The 24,016-nt window shown below is 42.8% G+C and overlaps 1 protein-coding gene across 1 annotated transcript in view; it reads left to right on the top strand.

Annotated features, from left to right (window-relative positions):
* Positions 1-22,278, top strand: part of LOC126455822 (uncharacterized) — a 53,102-nt gene extending 30,824 nt beyond the window's left edge. Inside the window, exons 7-11 of the mRNA XM_050091584.1 lie at positions 1,809-2,871; positions 8,656-10,708; positions 15,793-15,940; positions 16,031-16,121; positions 19,733-22,278. Of these exons, the coding sequence (XP_049947541.1) occupies positions 1,809-2,871; positions 8,656-10,708; positions 15,793-15,940; positions 16,031-16,121; positions 19,733-19,900 (3,523 nt within the window). The 3' untranslated portion in view covers positions 19,901-22,278. The remainder of the gene's footprint in view (positions 1-1,808; positions 2,872-8,655; positions 10,709-15,792; positions 15,941-16,030; positions 16,122-19,732) is intronic.
* Positions 22,279-24,016: the final 1,738 nt, after the last annotated feature.

The raw sequence follows: 24,016 nt of genomic DNA, 5'->3' as shown, positions 1-24,016 counted from the left end.
TGTTATGAAAACAGCTTACTGGATCCGAAAGTGGGCACCTTATTAGAAATTGAAATGTTATTAAAAAGGTTCTGGTAGATCTAGAATTGTGTAGGCAGGTTGCAAGTCACGACCTGAATAGGGCCTTCGATAAAATAACTGCACGCGAAAGGCAAGAATTTGGAGTAGAATCCAGGCTCGGATCCCACTTCTAATTTGTAGGCGTAATTTATTGTTTTACGTATCTTCGAACCCCACTTTCATGTTCTTTTTCTGTTCTTGTACCATGTATAATCATAAATTATTACTTGATTGCTCCCTATTTGTTTGAATGCAGGAAGATGGGGCGGAATTGTCAGCTCACTATATAACATTTCATTTTTTTGGAACATAGACGCCAGCGACCTGATTTTTCCGATACGTATTTCTTTCAAGCGTTTATGTCAGCAATTTATTCTGTAGTAACTCAAGTGGAACGCCATCGAGGCTGAGAGGTACTCTTCTTTGAGTTGCCTCTACCTCTGTCAATTCTCGGTCTTTCTAAAGACAGCTGCCTCTTCATCGTTGATATTCATATCTTTTCTCTTGCAAAAGTTTCTGGTAGTAATCTGTACACAAACTTACCATGATAAAAAATAAGTTATATTTTTCTTTCAAGGAAGCAATAATTCTAAAATATGAGCTTGGTAAACACTAATATGTGAGACACGTAAGCCCTTAAACTGAAATCTGTTAGGCAACGTTTTAATATCGGAAAACGCTCTTCAACAGAAATCGTAATCATAAGATGTACAATTTAGCTACGTGTTCACTGCTTTCAATATTTTTGTTTGCAATTACTTCCACGCGATATTCTTGTGTGTGTTACTGTCCTCTTAGTTCCGCACCTGCACAACAGTCTCGTCACCTCGGAGAAGCACTTGCACACAGCACCCTCAGTTATTTGTTGGATATATTCAAATTTCAGTCTTCCCCTATAGTTTTTAGATTCCTCTCTAGCACCATGGAAGTTCTCCCTTATGTCTTAACACAAGTCCAGTCACCTTGTCCTTATTTCTTGTTAGTGTTTTCCATATGTTCTTTTCCTCACTAGCTCTGCGGAGAAACTCCTGATGTCTTATATTATTAGTCGCCCTAATTCTCAGCATCCTTCTATAGCGCTACACCTTAAATTCTTCGACGTTCTCCTGTTCCGGTTTCGCCAATGTCAGTGATTCATTACCATAAAATGCTGTGCTCGAAAAGTACATTTTCAGAATGTTCTTCCTCAAGAGTATATTTGATACTAGATAGACTTATTTTGATCGGAAATGCCCTTTTGCCTGTGCTAGTCTCCCCTTGCTTCTTCCATGGTGTATCATTTCGATTCCTTAGGTTTGTTTACTTTGTGATCACCAGTCCTCATGTCACTCTTAGTCTGATTCCAATCTCATTTTTGCCGCTCCTCATTAGTTCCCTCCCTGTTTGGTTTACTCTCAATACAAAATCTGCAATCATTAGATTGCTAAGTTCTCAGTTGTTCCCAACTTTAAAAACGAAAGAGTCTTACCGTTATCATTATTCCACCCTGAGCTTAAATCAGATTTTGAACTTTTCGTGTATCTTCGATTTATAAATTGGTCTCCAGTGTCCATAGATTACATTCCTACCTTATACTCGTTTTAATTCCATCACTTCATTCTTGGTCTTCCATTTACGTTCATGTAAGTACTGTGTGTTACCCGTCTTTCCTCATAGCTTCCACCAATTTTTCTGAGACTGTATTTTGAAGCTCGAATAAATGGAGTGTACTCGCTCTGATATGCAGTATTCTGTCCCGTTTCACGCAGCCGGCTGCACCGCGACAGCAGCTCCCCCTTCTGGCTGTCAACGGAGACGTCAGCCACGGGCCTACACAGCGGGGCGGACCTGGACAGCAACTTCGGCTGCGGCGACGCCATGTCCATCAGCGACTACCACCAGCAGCACCAGCAGCACCACATGCTGCACCACCACCACCAGCACTCGCACCAGCTCGGCGAGGTGTGGCCCAGCTCGATGGTCTCGTCCAGCCCGGTGGGGCGCGGTGCCCCCTCGTCCTCGGCCGCCACCATGGAGCGCTGCTCCAGCTGCATCAGCAAGCTGGGTGCCGCCTCCATGTCGCGCTCCTCCACTTCGACCACCAGCTACCCCGTCGGCGGCGTGCCGTTCAACCCCGCCTGGACGATGGACGTGGTGGGCGCGGACGGCGCGGCGGCTGCCGCCTCCTCGTCGCCGTGCCACCGGCACTGCGCGTGCGCGCGCAGCACCGCCAGCAGCGGCTGCGACTGCATGTCGCTGTCCTCGCACGGCAGCAGCGGCGGCGGCGGCGGGGGCGGGGGCGCACCCTCCGAGTACTGCGTGCCGCGCTCCTGGTACGACCGGCCGCAGTCGCCGCACCTCGCCCACCAGCCGGCGTCGCTGCCGCCTCTGGTGCCGCCCAAGAGCCCCAAGACGCCGCCCATGGCGCACGGCTTCCAGCAGGCGCAGCCCACCACCAACGCCGGCCTGCCGCCCAGCGTGGCCCACCCTGCGCACCCACCCACCGCCAGGGTGCCGCCGTTCGAGGCCTGCCGCTGCCAGTGCTGCCCGCCGTCGAGGCCGCCCAAGCCGCCGCAGCTGTCGCCGACGCCCACGCCGCCTCCGCACTCCCCGGTGACGGACTCGCCCAGCAAGAAGAAGATCAAGAAGCCGCCGATGCCGCTGCCGCTGGTGACGGAGCAGCCGACGGCATCCAGTCCCGCCTGCGCCTGCCCGCACCACCCCAAAGTGGCGCTACTCAAGCAGCAGCACAGGTCCGAGGCTGCGGGCCAGCCCGTCCCGTATGAGAACTACGACGTGCCCAAGTCCCTCCTGGGCAGCGTGCAGATGCAGGTGAGGCTCTATATACACAGACACGTCGCCTGATGTACGTATGGCATATTAACTGGGGAAGCAATTTACAGTCGGACTAGGACATTCCTGCCACTCCTCTATACACACAGACCGGTCGCTTGATACACGCATGGTATACTAACCCGGGAAGAAGTATGCTGTTGGAGCAGGTCATTCCTACCAGTCCCCTACAATATACAGGGTGAAAAGTTTTTAAACCGACAAACTCTGGGAGGTTGTAGGGAACATCAAAACAAATATTTTCCCCTAATGTCATTTTCTCCTATGAGGAGTATTTAAACCGGTAGAGGAAGATTCCTCTGGTGGCAAATTAATTAAACCAACAAACACTTTACCATTTTTTAAGACCAAGACACAACAAATTAACACAACCTCATTTCAATTACAGTAGATTTTCAAAAATGCCTCCAATGACACGTAAACAAAGGTTACACCGTCGGATCATGTTCTGTGGCAACAACCCCAGGAGTATCCTGAATTGTTCCTGCTGCTGCTACTATCCGGCCAACCAGATCCTCTTCTGACGCAACAGGAGTTACGTAAACAATGTTGCGCATCTCTCCACACACAAAAAAGTACAGAGGAGACATATCCGGGGATCGAGCAGGCCATGGTACAGGACCATCTCTGCCAATCCACTTTTCTGGGAACCGTCGGTCTAGGAATCGACGCACACGACGACTAAAATGTGCCGGCGCCCCGTCATGTTGGAACCACATGCGTTGTCTTGTAGAGAGCGTGAGGTCTTCCAGCAATTCTGGCATTGCTCTGACGAGAAAATTGTAATATTGCGTGCCATTTAATGGCCTAGGTAGCAAATACGGCCCAATTAAACAATCCCCAACAACACCGACCCACGCATTGGCTGGCTCTGAGCACTATGGGACTTAACTTCTGAGGTCATCAGTCCCCTAGAACTTAGACCTACTTAAACCTAACTAACGTAAGGACATCACACACATCCATGCCCGAGGCAGGATTCGAAGCTGCGACCGTAGCGGTGCGCGGTTCCAGACTGTAGCGCCTAGAACCACTCGGCCAGTCCGGACGGCACCCACGCATTAACGAAGAACCGCACTTGATGAGCGCTATAACTGCGGCATGTGGGTTATCCTCACTCAAAACATGCGAATTCTGTATGTTGAAGACTCCATCACTCCTGAACGTTGCTTCATCGGTAAACAACACAGAGGATGGAAATGTAGGATGCATTTCACACTGTTCCAGATACCACTGCGAAAACTATGCTCTGGGTGGATAATCAACTGGTTCCAGTTTGTGGACACGCTGTAAGTGAAATGAACGTAACAGTTGCTCTCGAAGGACTGTTCTTACATTCGTCTGATTCGTCCCCATGTTACGTTCAATTGCACGAGTGCTGATTGAAGGATCCCTCTCCACATGCTGCAAGACAGCTTCCTCAACTTGCAGCGTTCTTACCGTGCGACGGCGTCCCTGTCCAGGTAATATGCAAAATGACCCGGTCTCATGTAGACGTTGGTATACAGCAGCAAAGGTCGTATGAAGCGGGATACGGCGATTAGGATATTGTTATTGATAAACCCGCTGTGCAGCTCGTCCGTTGTGGTGCGCTACATAGTACGCACCAACCATATCAGTGTACTCACTCCAGGTGTATCGCTACATTAGTAAACAGAGACAATGCACTACTACACTGGTGGACAGCAGTTGCCTACAACTGAAGAGCATAATACACCCTGTAACAACTGAAGATCGTAATACGGCCTCTAACAACTGAAGAGCGTAATACGGCCTCCACGGGTTTAAATAATCCTCATAGGAAAAAATGACATAAGGGAAAAATATTTGTTGTGATGTCCCCTACAACCTCCCAGAGTTTGTCGGTTTAAATACTTTTGACCCTGTATACACACAAACTGGTCGCTTGATACATGCATGGTATATTAACTCGGGATGAAATATGTTGTCGGAGCAGGACATTCTTACCACTCTTCTACAGTATATACACAGACATGTCTTTTGAAGCACATATGACATACAAATTGGGAAAGAAATATACTGTCCTACTAGGACATTCCTACAACTCATAAATTGAGCATTTCGTTGGAGAAATGTCGAGGGAAGGAGTAACATAAAAGCACAGCTATGCAACATGTTAGGGATAGGTGTGGAATGGATGGAGCAATTTCAACCAAACTTGACACACATAAGACATAGTGATAATATATCACTGTTAGTTATTTTGGCTGGGGTGGGAAAATGATGATCTGTAAGCATAAACGTAGGAGGTCTGGAACAAGGTCAATCGAACTTGTTACAGGTTTATTCGTAAGTGCTGCTGGTGTTTCATAAGAAAACAAGATATAAATCAAATAAATCACTTTATTATAGCTTTAAGAAGACGAAATACTTAACTCTGAAATAATGCATGGCCTCACGCGATTTTCCTTTGGGTGGCCGAGGAAAACATTTCAGCAACACAGCCGCTCAGAATCGACACGGAAAGGCCTTATGTGGCGGCATAGAGGGCGTAAAGAACCCACCATTTCCCCTGGAGCGTCGGTTCCTCCACTTCGCCGTCGAGTACAACAGTTCACAGAGTGATGAGCAACAGCACGATGTTATTGGCAACCTTTGTCTTTCCCGGCACTCGCCGAGTGCTTCAACCCTACGCTGAGAACATCATGGGCCAGCTACCCCACTGAAAGTGGTTCCACCCCTTTGAAATGCAGTGCGACCGCTATTTTTGCTCTGGTAAGCAGAGTATAACCACTAGGGACTGTTCAAAACCATTCGACGAGATCTGAACGTGATCGGAAGCAGCGAAGGATGCTTAAGCATTGCAGCCCTCCTATTTGGCACTCTCCTATGGCATACTCACGTTGAGGTGCAGCATTTACAAATGAGTGAATAAAGTGGCAAAGTGTCCGGCTAACACCTCCCCCCTCCCCTATGCCATAGTTTGGCAACACCCCTGGTGTCAATCACACGCCTTCGCTGAATACTTTAAAAATGTACTTTTACAGGTATCCATGACAGAGACATAGGTATGAGATTTAAAACTTTCTAGGCGTACATATTGATCCACAAAATTTCGGGCGAACTGCCGAATGTTTGCAACTTCCTGCCACAATATTCCGGCGCAGAGCCTTCTGGCCATCTTCAGGTGATACTGAATCACCTGGAGATGGCCACAAGACTCTGCGCCGAAATATTGTGGCAGGAAGTTGCAAACATCCGGCAGTTCGCCCGAAATTTTGTGGAACAGAGACATAGGTGCTTGCAGACGTTTTAAAATGTTCAGCAAAAGCTGGTGGTTGACACCCAGGGTGTAGCCGAACTATGGCACCGGGGAAGGGGGTTGGTGTTTGCCGATTCATTCACATGTCTGTCAATGTGTCACCCCCCCCCCCCCCTCCTCCCTCGAGTGATCACTTTACAAGAGGGCGTGTAATGTCAAAAAAATGGTTCAAATGGCTCTGAGCACTATGGGACATAACTGCTAAGGTCATCAGTCCCGTAGAACTTAGAACTATTTAAACCTACCTAATCTAAGGACATCACGCACATCCATGCCCGAGGCAGGATTCGAACCTGCGACCGTAGCAGTTGCGCAGTTCCAGACTGAAGCGCCTAGAACCGGTCGGCCACTCCGGCCGGCGAAATGTCAAAGGGTCCACCTAACACCTCCTCCCCCGTGCCATAGTTCGGCAACACCCTCGGTGTGAACTGTTGCCTTGGACCTCGTTTAGCTTTCGTCGAATACTTTTGATCGGTCCCTACTGGTACACCAGAGCAAAAATTGCGGTCGCACTGCACTCCAGAGGGGTGTGATTACTTTCAATGGGTTTGTTACCCCATGATGCCCTTAGAATAAGGCCTTAGCATTCGAAGAGTGTCAAAGGTTCTCCAGAACGTCATTCTATTGCTCACTGCAATTCGAAACGTTGTTCTCGATAGGGAAATATGTCGGAATCAACGTCCCATGTAAAGGGGTGGTTGCATTGACGCCCTTTATGCCACTCCATCAGGGCTCTGGATGTCGCAGTTCTGATCTCCATCGCAGAAGCGTCAAAACAGGGGTGAACTATTGGTAAGAGGTGGTGAAATATGGTGCCTATGTGACATAATTAACTCTTTTACACTTCACATGATTTTTTGAACTCTGGTATTTTTTCTCATATGTCAAAATCTTGCTGTTTTAAGCATCGCCAATAGTTAATGTCGCAGGGCGCCATGCTTTTGCACCATTACAGAGATAGGTTGTGGGCACCTTTGTTCCAAATTTCAAACTTCTACGTCGCAATGGGACACAGTTATGGGGAATCTAAAAACTCATCCTTTAGTTGTGTTGTGCAGTGTAATGCGAAGCAACAATGTGGAGCGGATGATTTCTCTCTTGTTAGACACGCCTGCCCAGAGTGGTGCGCTGAGCAACTGTGTATTACAAACCGAAACTTGAAAAGATGCTTTATTCAGTGCTGTCTGTCATTTCTCTCTATCTCTCGTAGTTCGCGCGCTGATCCTTCGATATCGCAGATGTGCTTATGAGTAACCTTGTTCGCGTAAGTTTTCTATCTGACTGTGTAACATTTCAACAAATCTTAGTACACACATCTAGGAAAATGCACTATTTGTGTGGAACACCCCCAACGTCCCGATTTGTGGGAGTTGTGGTGAGGCCTTTGTGACATATATGCGTAACTGGAACATCTGAATCAGTTTTAACGATCTTGGCACATGTACCACTTAAAGCATGATAAAATATACTATTGGGGCGCAGCCTCCTTAGGGGTAGTGAGTGTCGGAAAAATAATAGAGAAACGAACGATATGCGCGTCATATCCATAGTTTACTGTGTCGTTAGTCTGATTGGTGATAGTCCTGATGATTTCTGACCTGATTTTCCTATCCAGTTTAATATTAGGACAAATAAGTAATCTGGCAACTCTGAGTGTTGGGCTAGTGCTTAATAACGTCCTAGCACGGAAGCTGTTACGAGAGTCCTCGCGTAAGACATCACAGAACCTGCAGATAGTTAATGGTACAGGTTTCGGGAAGATGTACCTAAGATCAAGAACAGAACAAAATTCTTTGTTGCACAACCTTGCTACATCTAAATAATGCAAGTTTCTTTCCTCCATACGATCGAAGAAGGACGCATGTAACCGTCCCCACATTTTGTTGGCCAACATGATGACCTTTCTTCATCTATAAGCCCCTTACGTTGCTGTCATAAGACTCACCAGCCTTACTTTCACCCTGAAACATATTTCTGAGATCAGTCGTTAACCGACTAGACGAACCTCGACACAAACACTGGACTAAAAATTATTAATCGCTTTCCACTTACCCGCTTCTTAGTACCAATCAACGTCCTCAAACCTATAGAGAGATAATCCATAAGGCAGTAATTAAAAGGACGACAGAGCACAGCACAAATGGAAACGCTGATATCAGGCTATTGTACTTTATTAATAATCACACATAATCTTTTTAACTTGTTTCTGTCTACGCCGTCGCCATGCTTTAGCACATGCGTATCGTTCATGTATTCGTTTTGAAACTAATGTCCTGGTTGCAGACCATGACTTATTCGGATACACATTAAAATATTAGTTATGATACAGCTCAGAACCTAAAAAATGTTTACTCAGTTGTTCGTCCTCTGGTCGAAAATATTTTAGTACACAAAACAATATTGTACCATAATATTTCCTATTCTTTATGTATATACAGGAGTAAGTTTTTAACGTGCTCTGTTTTGTTTGCTTTTCCTAGGAGCCGAAAGAAGACACGAGACAAAGTGATACCCTGAACAGATCGTCACTAAGCACAAGTACCACAGAAGAGTATTACGACACTCCGAAGAGCATCAAAGATTCCCTGGCCTCGACGACTGAAATGGAGATCACCACGAACCAGTACGGCAACTACGACGTGCCGCCCAGTGTGAAAACTTTGCGTAAGCCCTGTGGTTGCGTTATCAAGTTGTCCAAGAAGTCTGTCCTGGTCACGTCTTTGGTCGAGACGACCAAACTCGTCATGGAACACGAAGATCCGTCAGAGAGCGCTCCTGCCAACTGCCCTTGCCAGAAAGTGATGTGTTGGGCGGAGAACCTAATGATGTTGCCCTACTGCAGGCGTGGCAACGGCATTGAGAACACTGGTGTTCCTATACAGAAGGTGAAACTGAGTGGCGAGGGCAAGATGCCAGTTGTCAACACGAGCGGAGAGATAGCTATCTACGCGACTGTGGATAAGTCCAAGAAGAGCAGGAAACACTTACCATCCTGCAGCCAGGGGGCTTGTACATGTCCCCGAGTGACAGCGGAAGACGCAGAGCAGAATTCTTCCCAGTCGAACTACGTGAATGTCGATATAGAGGGAGAGAGTTCGAAGTGTTCTACTGCTGGCGAGCAACAGACAGCTGGAGACGAATTCTGCCAAATGGATACGAATTATGAAAATATTGACTTTGCCCAGTCACTGGAGTACTACGAGAATGCCAAAGACGTGCTGATGAGGGCAGGTATGAATCAGGACGCCTCAGATAGTGGAATTTCTGGCGCCACATGTTCGCAGAAGTGTGAAGAGCCCTCCTCGGGGGAATTCACGACACACTACGGCACTCACGAGATCATGGTGTGCAGTAAGTGTGGCCACGAGTGTCACGCTTTCCTGTCTGGCCCAATGAGTGCGGGAAGTGACGGAGACTGCCGTATTTCAGCACTGACCGAGAGTGCAGAAGCAGCAAGTGCTAACGCGCAAGACGATTACCTGATGATGGAACCTGCAAAGAACGGTTCAGCGGGACCGAGCACCGGATCAGCAGGTAGAAACCACCCGGGTTATCTCCCGATGTCTCCAGTACCTAGCGGATCCACTGCTGCAAAGAATGATCTGCTCAAGCGCGCTCACCATAGAGGCATGTGCAACTTGTCCAGTGAAAAGTCCGCTAGCATCCCCAGTCTGGCCAGCCCAATAACTCAGTCTGCGGACAAATGCTGTAAGAGGTCGGAGTTGGAGTACCACAGAGTACCTGGCGCAGCCATGATGATGAGCCCGTACCTAAAGCAGCGGCTTGCCGAATCCGACGAGCGGGCACACCAAGTGGTTTGCAGGAAACGATCGAGTTCCGCGGATTCGAGAAACCCAGAGGCCCTAGAAGACGTGAACAGCGTTATTCAGTCAAAGATGTCACCGGCTCCAGTGAGGAGAGTGTGCGCGAACGCTATGTTCCACAAATGCGATCCAAAGACTGAAATGATTTCCACTACAGAGACTGAAGTCTCATCGGCATGTGACGTTCACAAAGAAACTCCGCAACCTGATGGCGTCTCATCCAGACAAAAGGAAGAGGCAGTTGCAGCAAGCCAGCCAGGGAGCTCCGATGAATCCGTGCCCAGCTCTCGCCGACCCAGCATTAACAACTGTGAGCTGCCAATATCGGAACAACCCAAGGGATCTCACACTGCGGTACCAGCTTCAGTCCACATTCGTCGGTCGTCGAGCGTCCCTTGCAAGTCCGGAAATAACCGCGACTCGTCCAGCTCCAATGATTCTGGCGTCTCCACCGGTTCTCTGAAACAAGGAGGAGGTGACTTTTCCGAATTTGAGCTGCCCCTGACGACGTCCGTGTCAGCGAAGAAGCACCAGTACAGCTTAGCTAGGCATCCTGGCTATGTCACCAACTGCTTGCACTCCTCGTTACCGAGGAGATCCAAGTCAGTGGATCCTCTCAGAGACATCACCTTCCAGTTCCAAAAGATTAAAGTTCCAGCCAAGTCTTCTTCGGCGGAGGCTGAAGTTCCAGTATGTCCGAAAGCTAGAGGTAACTATGCCTTCCGTAGTCATCAAATTAACAAATCATCCCACAGTAGTTTATCCAAATCCATTGTTTGTATATCACTATAAAACTATACAATTTTTTTGTGTTACCACATAGTGAAATCTCTACCAGTTCCATTCAAGGAACGAGCGACCACATGAAACTAGGAAGGTACATCACAGGCTAAATTTCATTGAGAGAATACTGAGGAGGAAGTAATTCTTCCCCAGAGGACAGATTACGAATGTTTCGTTCAACCAAGTCTCTAGTATTGTTCGTCAGTCTGTGATGTTTATCAAATCGAGGAAATGCAGTGTCAGGAATGGAACGTCGTTGTTTTACAGGAAATGAAAATAGTTACATAATGAAGCACTTTGCAGTATTTATCAAACTCTGTATAGATGCTCATAACTGTTCTTAGATGATTAAACTTTCATCCGGAACTGATGTCCATCATCAACAAAATCAGTATGTCTGACACCCCTGGACGCAATTACATTCCTATGTTTGTTGTTTGGGATAAACAGCCTCCATACGTCATCTTCAGAAATATCTTGCCATACTTCAACTACATGTTTTATCACATTGCTTGCTGGACGCTAGAAGAAAATATGCGTCTTCCAATCATATCCGAGACATGATCTGTGAGTGACAAATCAAGGGACTTATCAGAGTGGCCAAGAACCTGTACTTTCTTCACGCTGTTTCTGGTGAGAACTGCAGTGTGGGGTCTCGCATTCTACTCCTGGAAAATACCATTTTTATCCTGCTCATGAAAGGTATGGTAACAGGAACTACTATTATTGCCACATACTGACAGTCCCCATTCACCAATTACCAGATCAGTCCCTTTGTAATATCTAATAGCTCCTCTCATCATGACTGCAGAAGTTGGTGGGTCTTCTCTGAATACCAGGAAATGTTATTCAGTGTCTCAATTGACTCTGGTTCTACACCATGCAAGTCTTTGATGTGGTGTCAGTGGTAAACGGCGAATGACAGCTCGAGATCTCAATCCAGTTTCCAGTAATCTGTTGCCGATGGTTCGTGGTGACTGTCTGCCTGTACCGTCTCACCTGAGACAGTTTGACAATGCTACGATTCTATAATGCTGTAGAGCTTCTAGTATAATCAGTGCCTATTTTTATTGCCACACCTGTTGTTCTGAGTCTGTCTCGTCATCACTCGTTCCGTATTCACTCTACGTACTACAGACCACTGTCTGAGAGATCTGTTCCCATATGACACATACCAATGAATAGACGTTTCCAGAAGTCCGAAAGATGACGATAGCTGCACATAGGTGTCCTGTGGGTATGCTGAGTTGTGATCTCCACTCGAAAAGCTCTAGTAACGTTAGATAGATCCAGCAGCTATTATTTACTCGCATCGCTCATAGCTGTAGGAATAACTGCTTTCCATTGAGGAAATACTGACATTACGCCAAAAAAAAAAAAAAAAAAAAAAAGAAAACTGGCCATCAACAGTGTCCTAGTCCTTACCTCATAACGCACTTCGGAGAGGTTTGAAATTTAATCCACGATACTTTAGTCTTATTGTAACTGATTTCCATCTCTGCTATCAAACGTGTTTTATCAGGATCTTCCGCTCATCGTTGTATCGACAAAATATCCAGCGCAAAACAAAGATGGTTAACATATTGTCGAATAATGCATAATTCTTCTTCTTTTCCTCTGCTTAAGGTAATAAAGCTTTCTGTAGAATAGTTTTTTTGATACTAAATCTTTGCTCATTTCTAATGTGCTGTGTCATTAAGTAAGTTATAGCGTTTCTGCTGGAGAAACGTACGCAAAATAATTTCTTATCTGATTGTACTGCATATGTTTGTCTTGTAGTTGCACATTAATGGTGCAGTGAAAGAATGTTAATTTATTGGAAGCTTAAATTAATTCTCACTGTTGACAAGGAATGGGCTATAGCCGTTGTAGTTCAGCATAGCGGACATGGGCACTAGACCAATTTTAACAGTAGAAAGTATATACCTTCCGAGTCGACTGAAAAGGAAATGCCTGTTCAGTGCCTCAAACATGTCATGTTTTGAACCTACAAAATTGTGTGTCTGGGAAGTATTACTTTTCCGCTTTCGTCTCGAGATATCTGCTGCGGAAATTCATCGTTTGCTACTGGAAGCTAACGGAGAACATGCTCTGTCGGAAACGACGTGCTGAGATTGTTTTCTACGATTCAAAGGCGATAATTCTGAGGTGAATGGTAAAATGCGACGTAGTCGGTGTGGTGTACCGTGAGCTGCTGCAACCGTGAATGCTGAACTGTTATAAGCACAATTCTTCACTTTCAATCGTGCAGTTAAAGTCAAACACCTTCAATGAGCTCAGAGACGTGACAAAGGAGTTCCGCTTCTTGACAATGCCAAACCACAGGTCGCAAGACTGGATGTCTTACCCCGCCCGCGCCATATTCACCAGGCAAGGTCCCTTCCAGTTATTTGTTTCGGCCCCTGCAACATGGCCTTTCTGAACAACACATCTTTTAAGATCTCTAAAACTGACTAAATGAGTGGAGCATCCGTCACCGGAAAGTGCGAAAAGCCAAAGGACACTATTTGCAGAAAATTACCTTACACCACTCTATTAAAGTGAACATGTGTTTTCTGTCCAACAAAGAGCGAGAATTAATTAATGTATCCAATATTAGTTTTAACAGCTATGTAGTAATGTAGTTGACGGAGCTGATCCTCCTTGGTATACAAAACAGTTTAGAACACTCTTGCAGAAACAACGAAACAAACATGCCAAATTCAAACAGACGCAAAATCCCCAAGATTGGCGATCTTTTACAGAAGCTCGAAATTTAGCGCGGACTTCCATGCGAGATGCCTATGACAGTTTCCACAACGAAACTTTGTCTCGAAACTTGGCAGAAAATCTAAAGAGATTCTGGTCGTATGTGAAGTATGTTAGCGGCAAGAAACAATGAATGCCTTCTCTGCACGATAGCAATGGAGATACTATCGAAGACAGCCCGCATCTCGTGGTCGTGCGGTAGCGTTCTCGCTTCCCACGCACGGGTTCCCGGGTTCGATTCCCGGCGGGGTCAGGGATTTTCTCTGCCTCGTGATGGCTGGGTGTTGTGTGATGTCCTTAGGTTAGTTAGGTTTAGGTAGCTCTAAGTTCTAGGGGACTGATGACCTAAGATGTTAAGTCCCATAGTGCTCAGGGCCATTTTTTGACTATCGAAGACAGCGGTGCCAAAGCAGAGTTACGAAACACAGCCTTCCGAAATGCCTTCACAAAAGACGACGAATATTCCAGAATTCGAATCGAGAACAGCTGCCAACATGAGTAACATAGAAGTAAACATCCTCGGAGTAGTGAAGCAACTTAAGTCACTTAATAAAAGCAAGTCTTCTGGTCCAGACTGTATACCAATTAGGTTCCTTTCGGAGTATGCTGATGCATCAGCTCCATACTTAACAATCATATACAACCGTTCGCTCTAAGAAATATCCGTACCCAAAGACTGGAAAGTTGCACAGGTCACACCAATATTCAAGAAAGGTAGTAGTAGTAGTCAACTAAATTACACGCCCATATCGTTAACATCGATATGAAGCAGGATTTTAGAACATATATTGTGTTCGAACATTATGAATTACCTCGAAGAAAACGGTCTACTAACACACAGTCAATATGGGTTTAGAAAACATCATTCCTGTGAAACACAATTAGCTCTTTATTTACATGAAGTGTTGAGTACTATTGACAAGGGATTTCAGATCGATTCTGTATTTCTGGATTTCCGGAAGGCTTTTGACACTGTACCACACAAGCGGCTCGTAGTGAAATTGCGTGCTTATGGAATATCGTCTCAGTTATATGACTGGATTTGTGATTTCCTGTCAGAGAGGTCACACAGTTCGTAGTAATTGACGGAAAGTCATCGAGTAAAACAGAAGTGATTTCGGGCGTTCCCCAAGGTAGCGTTATAGACCCTTTGCTGTTCCTTATCTACATTAACGATTTTTGAGACAATCTGTGCAACCGTCTTCGGTTGCTTGCAGATGACGCTGCCGTTTATCGACTAATAAAGTCATCAGAAAACCAAAACAAATTGCAAAACGATTTAGAAAAGATATCTGAATGGTGCGAAACGTGGCAGTTGACACTAAATAACGAAAAGTGTGAGGTCATCCACATGAGTGCTAAAAGGAACTCGTTAAACTTCGGTTACACGATAAATCAGTGGAATCTAAAAGTCGTAAATTCAACTAAATACCTAGGTATTACAATTACGAACTACTTAAATTGGAAGGAACACACAGAAAATGTTGTGGGGAAGGCTAACCAAAGAATGCGTTTTATTGGCTGGACACTTAGAAAATGTAACAGGCCTACTAAGGAGACTGCCTACACTACAATTGTGCGTCCTCTTTTAGAATACTGCTGCGCGGCGTGGGATCCTTACCAGATAGGACTGACGGAGTACATCGAAAAAGTTCAAAGAAAGGCAGCACGTTTTGTATTATCGCGGAATATGGGAGAGAGTGTCACAGAAATGATACAGGATTTGGGCTGGACATCATTAAAAGAAAGACGTTTTTCGTTGCTACGGAATCTTCTCACGAAATTCCAATCATCAACTTTCTCCTCCGAATGCAAAAATATTTTGTTGACACCGACCTACATACGGAGGAATGATCACCAAGATAAAATAAGGGAAATCAGAGCTCGTACGGAAAGATATAGGTGTTCATTCTTTCCGCGCGGTGTACGAGATTGGAATAATAAAGATTTGGAAGGTGGTTCGATGAACCCTCTGCCAGGCACTTAAATGTGATTTGCAGAGTATCCATGCAGATGTAGATGTAGAACAAAAATATTGTACGAAATTCAGCATAAAATTCGTTTTCGTGCATTTCACTTGCAGCAGTGACAGTTTAAACTTTAACGATTTCAGCTGTAGTTTGTGACGAATTAATCTCGAATTTAAGAAATCATATCAGTTACGTAACGACTGTATGGCCCTTACATCACTATACTGAGTAATACGTAAATTATACCAGTTGTTGTTCAGCAGATGTAATGTTGCAACTCTTCTGTGTGCAGGCTTCCAGAGTCCGGGCGGCGAGAGCGCCGTGGTTGCGCCCTACATGGACTCTCGCAGTACCAGTAGCGGCACATCTGACATGTCCGACTACATCGAGACTCTGTCGGTCTCCTCTCACAGCTCCTCTGACGTCCAGGACGCTCTACTGTACGTATGATGACTTCATTGCTCTTCATCAGTTGCTATTCCGCCGTTTTTCAGCTGGCAAATATATGTATTCTTTTGTTATTGTTCTAGATTGGGAAGACAAGCCACAACAACGCTGAGGCCGAGGTCTGGAAAGGAATATCAGCTAATCGACCGGTCGATACTTGACGGCGACATGAAGGTAAAGTCGATATGCATTCGTGTGCTACGTATAATACTATAACCTTCTGAGATTTTGTCGTAGTTCAAACATCCATTTACTCCCCACAAGTCGTGACCCCCAAAACTTGAGTAATCCTTCTTCACTATTGGTCCGTAGGGAAGTCTGTACGCTTCCCATCTGAAATTTTTCGGGAGGCGAATGCAATGCAAATCTAACTTCAGTGCTATCATTTTATGATTGCCCAGTGGTGGGCAGGGGGATGGCGGGGATGGACGTGCTTCCTGGGCAGCTCAGTTCTCCTTTACTGTGTTTATAAGATTTACCTCCAAGATCAATTGGCAGGACGATAACTCCTAATCTTCCTTCCTGTCTTCTTCACAAGATCAGTTACTGTAATAAGGCAGAGTTCTGTGGAACCCTGAAACTATTGGAGCAATCCAGTGTTACTGAGGAAAGAATTAGCTTTCCTGCTGTGATCCACAAGGAAAAAATTGGAGAATTCAATATTGCATATCTTTCTGAAAAAAAAACCGGCGGAATTTTGTTGCAGTCTATTGAATACCATGACACATTGGACTCGAAGGATGCGAGTAAGATTATATCGTAATCACAGGGGTAGCAACTTTGTTGTTGCATGGAGGCCGTGTGTCACTGGGAGGTACAGTGACTTACACGTTTGCTTAGTGATAGCAGGTTTCGATCAGTGTTCTACCTTTTAACAGTTACTTAGACTTTCATTCAATTATCTCTGTGTAACGCATTCTCCAGTGACTAGAAACTTTGCACTTCAGGAATGATATCTATCACTAACTATAATACATTGTATTTTATGGCAAGAGAGTGTAAGCTTAACCCTCCACCTGCATAATTTTAAAATTCTATCAAATACTATGATTTAGTGCAGAGGTGCTCAAACCACAGAGACGCAAAGGCCTTCCATGGAGAGGCATAGCTGTGCAAAATGGTTCAAATGGCTCTGAGCACTATGGGACTTAACTTCTGAGGTCATCAGTCTCCTAGAACTTAGAATTACTTAAACCTAACTAACCTAAGGACATCACACACATCCATGCCCGAGGCAGGATTCGAACCTGCGACCGTAGCGATCTCGCGGTTCCAGGCTGTAGTGCCTAGAAGCGCTCGGCCACCACGGCCGGCGTAGCTGTGCAATTCTCGTTAAAAATGTAAATAATTGGGTGTGCAGTAAGGTTACTCCTAATAACTTAGCTCTTAATAACATATCTGTAAACTGATTGCAAATAGTTTCAAGTAAATCAACGAAGGAAACCGCAATGCAACACTGTGAAAAGATAATATGTAATGAATTTTTATCTTCACACGCTTAGTAGTTCATTATCTGTGGCTCTGAAAACTGTGGGATATCGATTTTTAGTAAAGTCTGACAGCAAATATTATAGTTCGTCGACAATATGGAGCTGTGACCTGAAATTTCCGCGGAAAGTAACTGTGATACTTCACTGTCTCCCACAGTTAACGGAACAGAATTTCAGTTCAACTGGATAACTGGGGGTAAGGCAAAATTGAAATAAATCTTGACCAAAAATAATGCACCATAGATACACATGTGAATTTAAGCATGTAAAATACAGGACAGACTGCGATGACTTTTCATTAGCAAAGAAGAACTTGCGAAGCAAAAAGTTTGAAGAATTGAGGCTATTCACATTTCAGATAATTATTTCTATAAACTTGTTTTCCAAACTTTTCACGTTCACACTCAGATAGGCTTTCAGGAGCTACATTTGGAGAAAAGTGCTTTGTACTGGTTCTTTGAGAAATATTTCAATATACCGCCTTGAGTGATATTTACGTGATAATCTGTGTCGGAAATGAATTTCTGTTGGTTGGTTGGTGGTAAGTTACTATGGGACCAAACTGCTGAGGTCATCGGTCCCTAGGCTTACACACTACTTAACATAACTTTAACTTACGCTAAGGACAACACACACACCCTTGCCCGAGGGATTACTGGAAGCCGGCCGCTGTGGCTGAGCGGTTCTAGGCGCTTCAATCCAGAACCGCGCGGCTGCTACGGTCGCAGGTTCGAATCCTGCCTCGGGCATGGATGTGTGTGATGTCCTTAGGTTAGTTAGGTTTAAGTACTTCTAAAGTCTAGGGAAGTGATGACCTCAGATGTTAAGTTCCATAGTGCTCAGAGCCATTTGAACTTTTTTTCTCATATCACAGTTAATGTGCATCCACAAGCTTTCATTGCTGCAGTAAGTGAAGAAATTCGTTTTTCGACATAACGTGACATAACTGTCACTGATGTGGACACTTCAGAACGTTACATATCTTCTTGTCAAGGAACCAGTATCTAGCTTTACGCTACGAAAATAGAGACGTAATTTAGGCACACGTCATCTAACGATGGCTCTGAAATGGTTCTGTAGCTAGTTCATCCAAATAAACAAAGTGACAGGCTGCAGCTATCATGAACTATACGATATCCGTAGTGGATAAGCTTACTCCCTTCCAGTACATTTGCAGTGTGGCCAGATTACCCTTTCTCATCATAGTGAACAGCCAGGGCGTGTGGTAGAATTTGTGTTGATGTACCTACCACCAAGTAAATTGTTGTATTATTGTGAACTTTCATACTTGTATTAGAACAAATAAGCCCTCGGTCACAAATATTAAGTCAAAATTGACCAGGTTTCGACGCTACTATGAGCGTCGTCTTGAGAATTAGACTAACTGTTCTAAAACACATTAAGTATATAATACATTAATAAAATTAAAGTTTGTACTGACCGGAAGAAGATGCAGTACTTACAAGTCACATATTAAAAAAATTCTAAGCCGGAAAGGCGACGTCATGAATAGTTGTAAGATGGCGAGCCCCTAAGGGCTGCTCGTACTATAGTGAACAAGGGTTGCAACAAGACTGAGGTGCCCACGTTAGATAGTGTGGGCAAGTAAACATGGTGTTGCTACGAGCGCCTGCGGCTACTAGATGGCGCTCGTAGCAACACCATGTTTACATGCCCACACTTTCTAACGTGGGCACCTCAGTCTTGTTGCAACCCTTGTTCACAGTACGAGCAGCCCTTAGTGGCTCGCCATCTTACTTACAACCATTCATGGCGTCGCCTTTCCGGCTTAGCCTTTTTTAATACGTGACTTGTAAGTACTGCATCTTTTTCCAGTCAGTACAAATTTTAATTTTATTAATGTATTATATACTTAATATGTTTTAGAACAGTTAGTCTAATTCTGAAGACGACGCTCATAGTAGCGTCGAAACCTGGTCAGTTTTGACTTCATATTTGTGACCGAAGGCTTATTTGTTCTAATATAATTCTGACACGGTCAGTGAACCTTAGCAGCTATGTTGAGAGTTTTCATATTTGTTTCGATTGTGTATTTGCATATTGCAGTCGAATAACCTTTTTGTGTAACAATAATTAATAATACATCAACATTTTACCAAACATGACTAAATACCACTGTATTCTCTGTTAGAAATACCATAGCCACCAGCATTTTCATTATCACCTCTGCTACTATTACCACCACTTCCACTACCATCGTCACCCTATTGAAGTTTTTAGTGTCGTCTTAATACGGAAAATGCACTGGTACTAAGCTTCGATGTGTGTTTGCAGCAGGGCGATAAAGCTGGCCACCCACTTCGCACCATCGGCGGGCAGTACGCCAACATCACCCCGGTGCCAGAGAAGTCCGAATCGCCCTCGCCTGGATACATGAGCGGCTCTCCAGGCCAGGAACGGGACGACCAGCCTCTCATCTTGCACAACTTCGCAACAAAGTAGAGCACCATCACCTCTGCGTTGTGGCTGACGTGCGTCAGCGAGTGCCGATGGAAGCCATTTTCCGGTACCTGTAGGAGTGTGCTCAGCAGCAACTTGGGCTCATTGACTGGAGCTCGTCACATCGTATGATGAAGGCAAGGAGCTCCTCGATGACTGCTGTTGAGAGTTTGAACTGTGTATCAAGGTGCATCGCCTGTCCAACATAAAGACCATTTCAGAATACGTTCTTCTCCTATTGCAGGGGTCCTATCTGTGTATATGTAACAAATTAATGTCAAAAAGTGTACTGCATTCGAGAGCGTAAGAAGTAACAGTATAAAAGAACGGTCATAGTTCTACAGTGGCCATTCTTGTGGCAAATTTAGTTGAATGGTGTTGGTATCAGGTAGCACCATTTTTGATATGTGTCGACCACGGACGTAGGCAACAAAGAGACTACAAAATCATGTACACCTTACTTGATTTACAGAACGCTACCGATTTCATTTCGCGAGTTATAATAATGGGAAACAACTCAGCCTTTAACATGAAGGCTACTCTGCGTCCTCCTTCCGTCATGACCTGTGACCGACATGGGTTATCTTTCTATTCTAGGTAGTCTCTATTATATCCTAACCGAAAATCTGAATTCACTTACAAGTAATGTTTTCACCCATAAAAGAAAAAAAAACATTTCTGTTGTTTTCAAGGCATTTGAATATTCTAAAACTGCCAATGTATGCTTTACATTCGTTGATTTGCATTTGAGAATGGTAAATACCATTTTAAAAATAACATGGCCAAAAAACGAAGTACCAAAAATGAATAAATCTGGGCATATAAAATCCAAAATCTGTTCACACGTACTGTCACATTAACTCGAAACAGACAGTGTTGCAGCATTTCATATACATTTTGTTTATTTGCAGTTGCTAAGGTTTTGCAGGGAAAAGTTTCCTTTTTTGAAGGTAATGTTACCTCAGCTAGGTACAGGTAAACTGATATTATGAAACATGTAAATGAAATGTAATATACTTTTTTATATGTTCAGCACGTTTTTTGATATTAGCCACTGAAGAATTATTTTGTAATTTTCACGAAAATTTAATAAGTTATGTTAATATTTTTGTAGTGGTTTTCAATTGCTGCTAATAATGACATTTATTTCTGAAGATACCTATGAAATTTGCTCACAACAGGAATATGTATTTGAGCTTAATGCATGATCACAGATATTTCTTAAATTATCTCTTCCCAGTAAATCTTTTATACATATTTTGATATAATTGACTACCTGGTATTTACTAGTGATTTGATATTTCTAATCATACAGTAGAATTTATTTATCATGAAAAATTGTGGAGGAAAATTGTTCTTTCACTTTTTTATTCTTATATACCCCTTTTATAAAGTATAAGTAGAAAAGTGATGAGAAATTGTTTTCAATTTTTAAGGGGACGTACATATATACCCATTGCTAATATTATAGTTGATTGAAATATTTTCTACTATTAAAACTGAAATGATGGCAGTTATTTTGTATGTGTGTGCATGTGCGGTAGATGCGTATAACCCAATAGAAACTAGTCACATGGCAGATTTTCATTTTATTTCATGTGCACCACTGTGACAGAGTTGACAAAGAGAAACAGAATTTTTTGAGATGTGTTGGTATGGAGTATTGATGAAACTGATTGGACATACTATCAGAAGAATTCATCCAGTTCCTGTACAGATCCATAATGGTTGTACTTATTGTATTTAAGAATTTTCTGTGGCTGATGTGGATACAGTGATATAATCATGCCCCTTAACTAACAATGTAACATTTATCTTATAAAGGAGAAGGACTAGTATGTTAGATTTCAATCCAGAATTATTCCACTGTTTTGTTCTGTTAATTCCTTGCTTATTATTTTACTTTTGTGTAATGGATATCAATGATGGATGCTCCTTTCTATGACTGATTACTACAAGGATAAATTTGTTTAGCTGAGTGTACAGAATGCAATAGTTCCAATTTCACAAAGACCTCATGTTGCAAAATGAAAATAAACAATGTACATAGTCTTTAAAAGTAAAGAAATTTTGAAATTAAAATCATAAATGTGAAGAGTAGATGTAAGCATCACAACATGATGTTAGCTAACCTGTAAGTTTTTGAGATTATACCACTTTCAAACCATACTGCCAGACTCTTTACAGAGACATATGCTTATGAGAGACATTCCTTGCCATCTTTTAAAAGGTTACTACTTAAGATGAAAACATTATAAGTATGCTGGAATTAATTTTAATCACTTTATCAAAAATCAGTTAGCCCCAGTCCTCATTTACTGATCTGCAAATCTTCATGTGATTAATACTGTTCAAGGTCAATGTAACAACAGTATATAAACAAAAATCTAACATGAAAGTATTATTTTCGACTCTTATTTCTTAAGGGAATAGATTTCTCTCTCTCTTTTTTTTTTTTTTTTTTTTTTTTTTTTTTTTTTTTTTTTTTTTTTTTTTTTTTTTTTTTTTTTTTTTTTTTGCAAAATACTTTTATGCCTGGTATCTGCATTGGGTATGTAAAAACTACTTTTTTTGGTACAGTTATTTTATTCTGAGTAGCTGCATCCAGTACTTAAGAACTAGAAATATTATTTTATTTAATCTAACAATCTATTTCTATGCACAGTACATTTCTATCCTTCTTGTTAGTAACAGCTGGTTTCATTCTAGCATCCCACATTACAAATTGCTTAATTTTTAGCTGCTTATGTTTATTCTGTCATGGAACAGTATTCAGAGCTAGTCAAAATTATGTTTGCACAAACATGTAAAGATAACTGACTGACTGAAGTATATTTTGAAAAAGTGGTGTTTGTGTTAATAACTGAAGTAAAAATGAAAATTCTGCAGTAGAAGTTGTGTGAAAGTTTGATATATGTAATATGTAAGATTAAGCCATTGACATAAAGTTGTAAGATGAGTCTGTACAAAGCAAGGCAAAAAGGATTTATTAAATTATTGTACTTAGAATAATTGTAATTATGTGATTTTTTAATTCACCTCAACAACGTACCTAAGAGGGTTACTTTATGACACCTACTCCTTTCAGTAACTATTCCTGTTGTCTGGATGAAACAGAAGTGTCAAAAAAATTAATGGCCAAATTAGATCCTCAGAGTTGCAATATTAGTTATTGCTCATAATTACATACTTCCAGATAATGGGTGGTGTAAATTAAAACTTTTGATTACATTTATAAATACTGTTATATTTACTGTCAAATACTTGAAGTTTGGATTTTTATCATAAGAATTGCTTGGCAGTTTTGTTATGTAATGGATATAAAACAGTCAGCAATATGCATAAACAAACGAAACTGTGTAAGAATTTTTTTCTACTGCAGTAGTAGATCATCCATTTCTCTGTAGCATGGAGTATTTTTTAATGTGATAAACACACACACACACACACACACACAGTAACTCAAAAGAAGACAAATTTTGCACATTTATATTGGCCATAGGACAGCAGGCAGAACAGAGATCAATAATAATATATGACCATACCCATAGTTTTGAAACCAATTACCAATGGACAAATCATACATGACTTTGTCTGTGAACAAGATATTAAACAAAATAATATTGCAGTGTGACTGTAAGGAAATCTTACATGTTGTGAAGCCACAGTGCAGTAGTACCTTGATTTCCATGCAGAGTAAAACTTTGCTAGTTGTCCATATATGTGGTCCATTTAACACACTGACAAACTGGTCACCAACAACTGGAAGCATTGTATCATGATAGGTGAAATCTTGTATGTTTGACAATGTACATTTGCTGCTTGTTATTCACTGCACCTAATAGTATATTATTTTTAATAATGCTGTAATGGCATCATGTTATCCTGAAGAATTTGAACAACTGGTCTGTTCTGCACCATGTGGAAAATTGCTACTTAGTAAATCAATGAAAATCTTTACTAAGCAGCTTTCCTAATGGTAAAACATATGCTCCCACTGAGCAGACTTAATGTGTTTGAACACAAGCTTTTCTCCCAGACAACTTTGGACCTTCAGTTGTACATTTACATTCTGAGTATATATAGTGAGAGGACACAAAGCTATACCCTTATTACCAC

This window comes from Schistocerca serialis, chromosome 2 (assembly GCF_023864345.2).
Source record: "Schistocerca serialis cubense isolate TAMUIC-IGC-003099 chromosome 2, iqSchSeri2.2, whole genome shotgun sequence".
In the NCBI taxonomy this organism is placed as follows: Eukaryota; Metazoa; Arthropoda; class Insecta; order Orthoptera; family Acrididae; genus Schistocerca; species Schistocerca serialis.
This window is presented reverse-complemented; position numbering and strand designations above follow the sequence as displayed.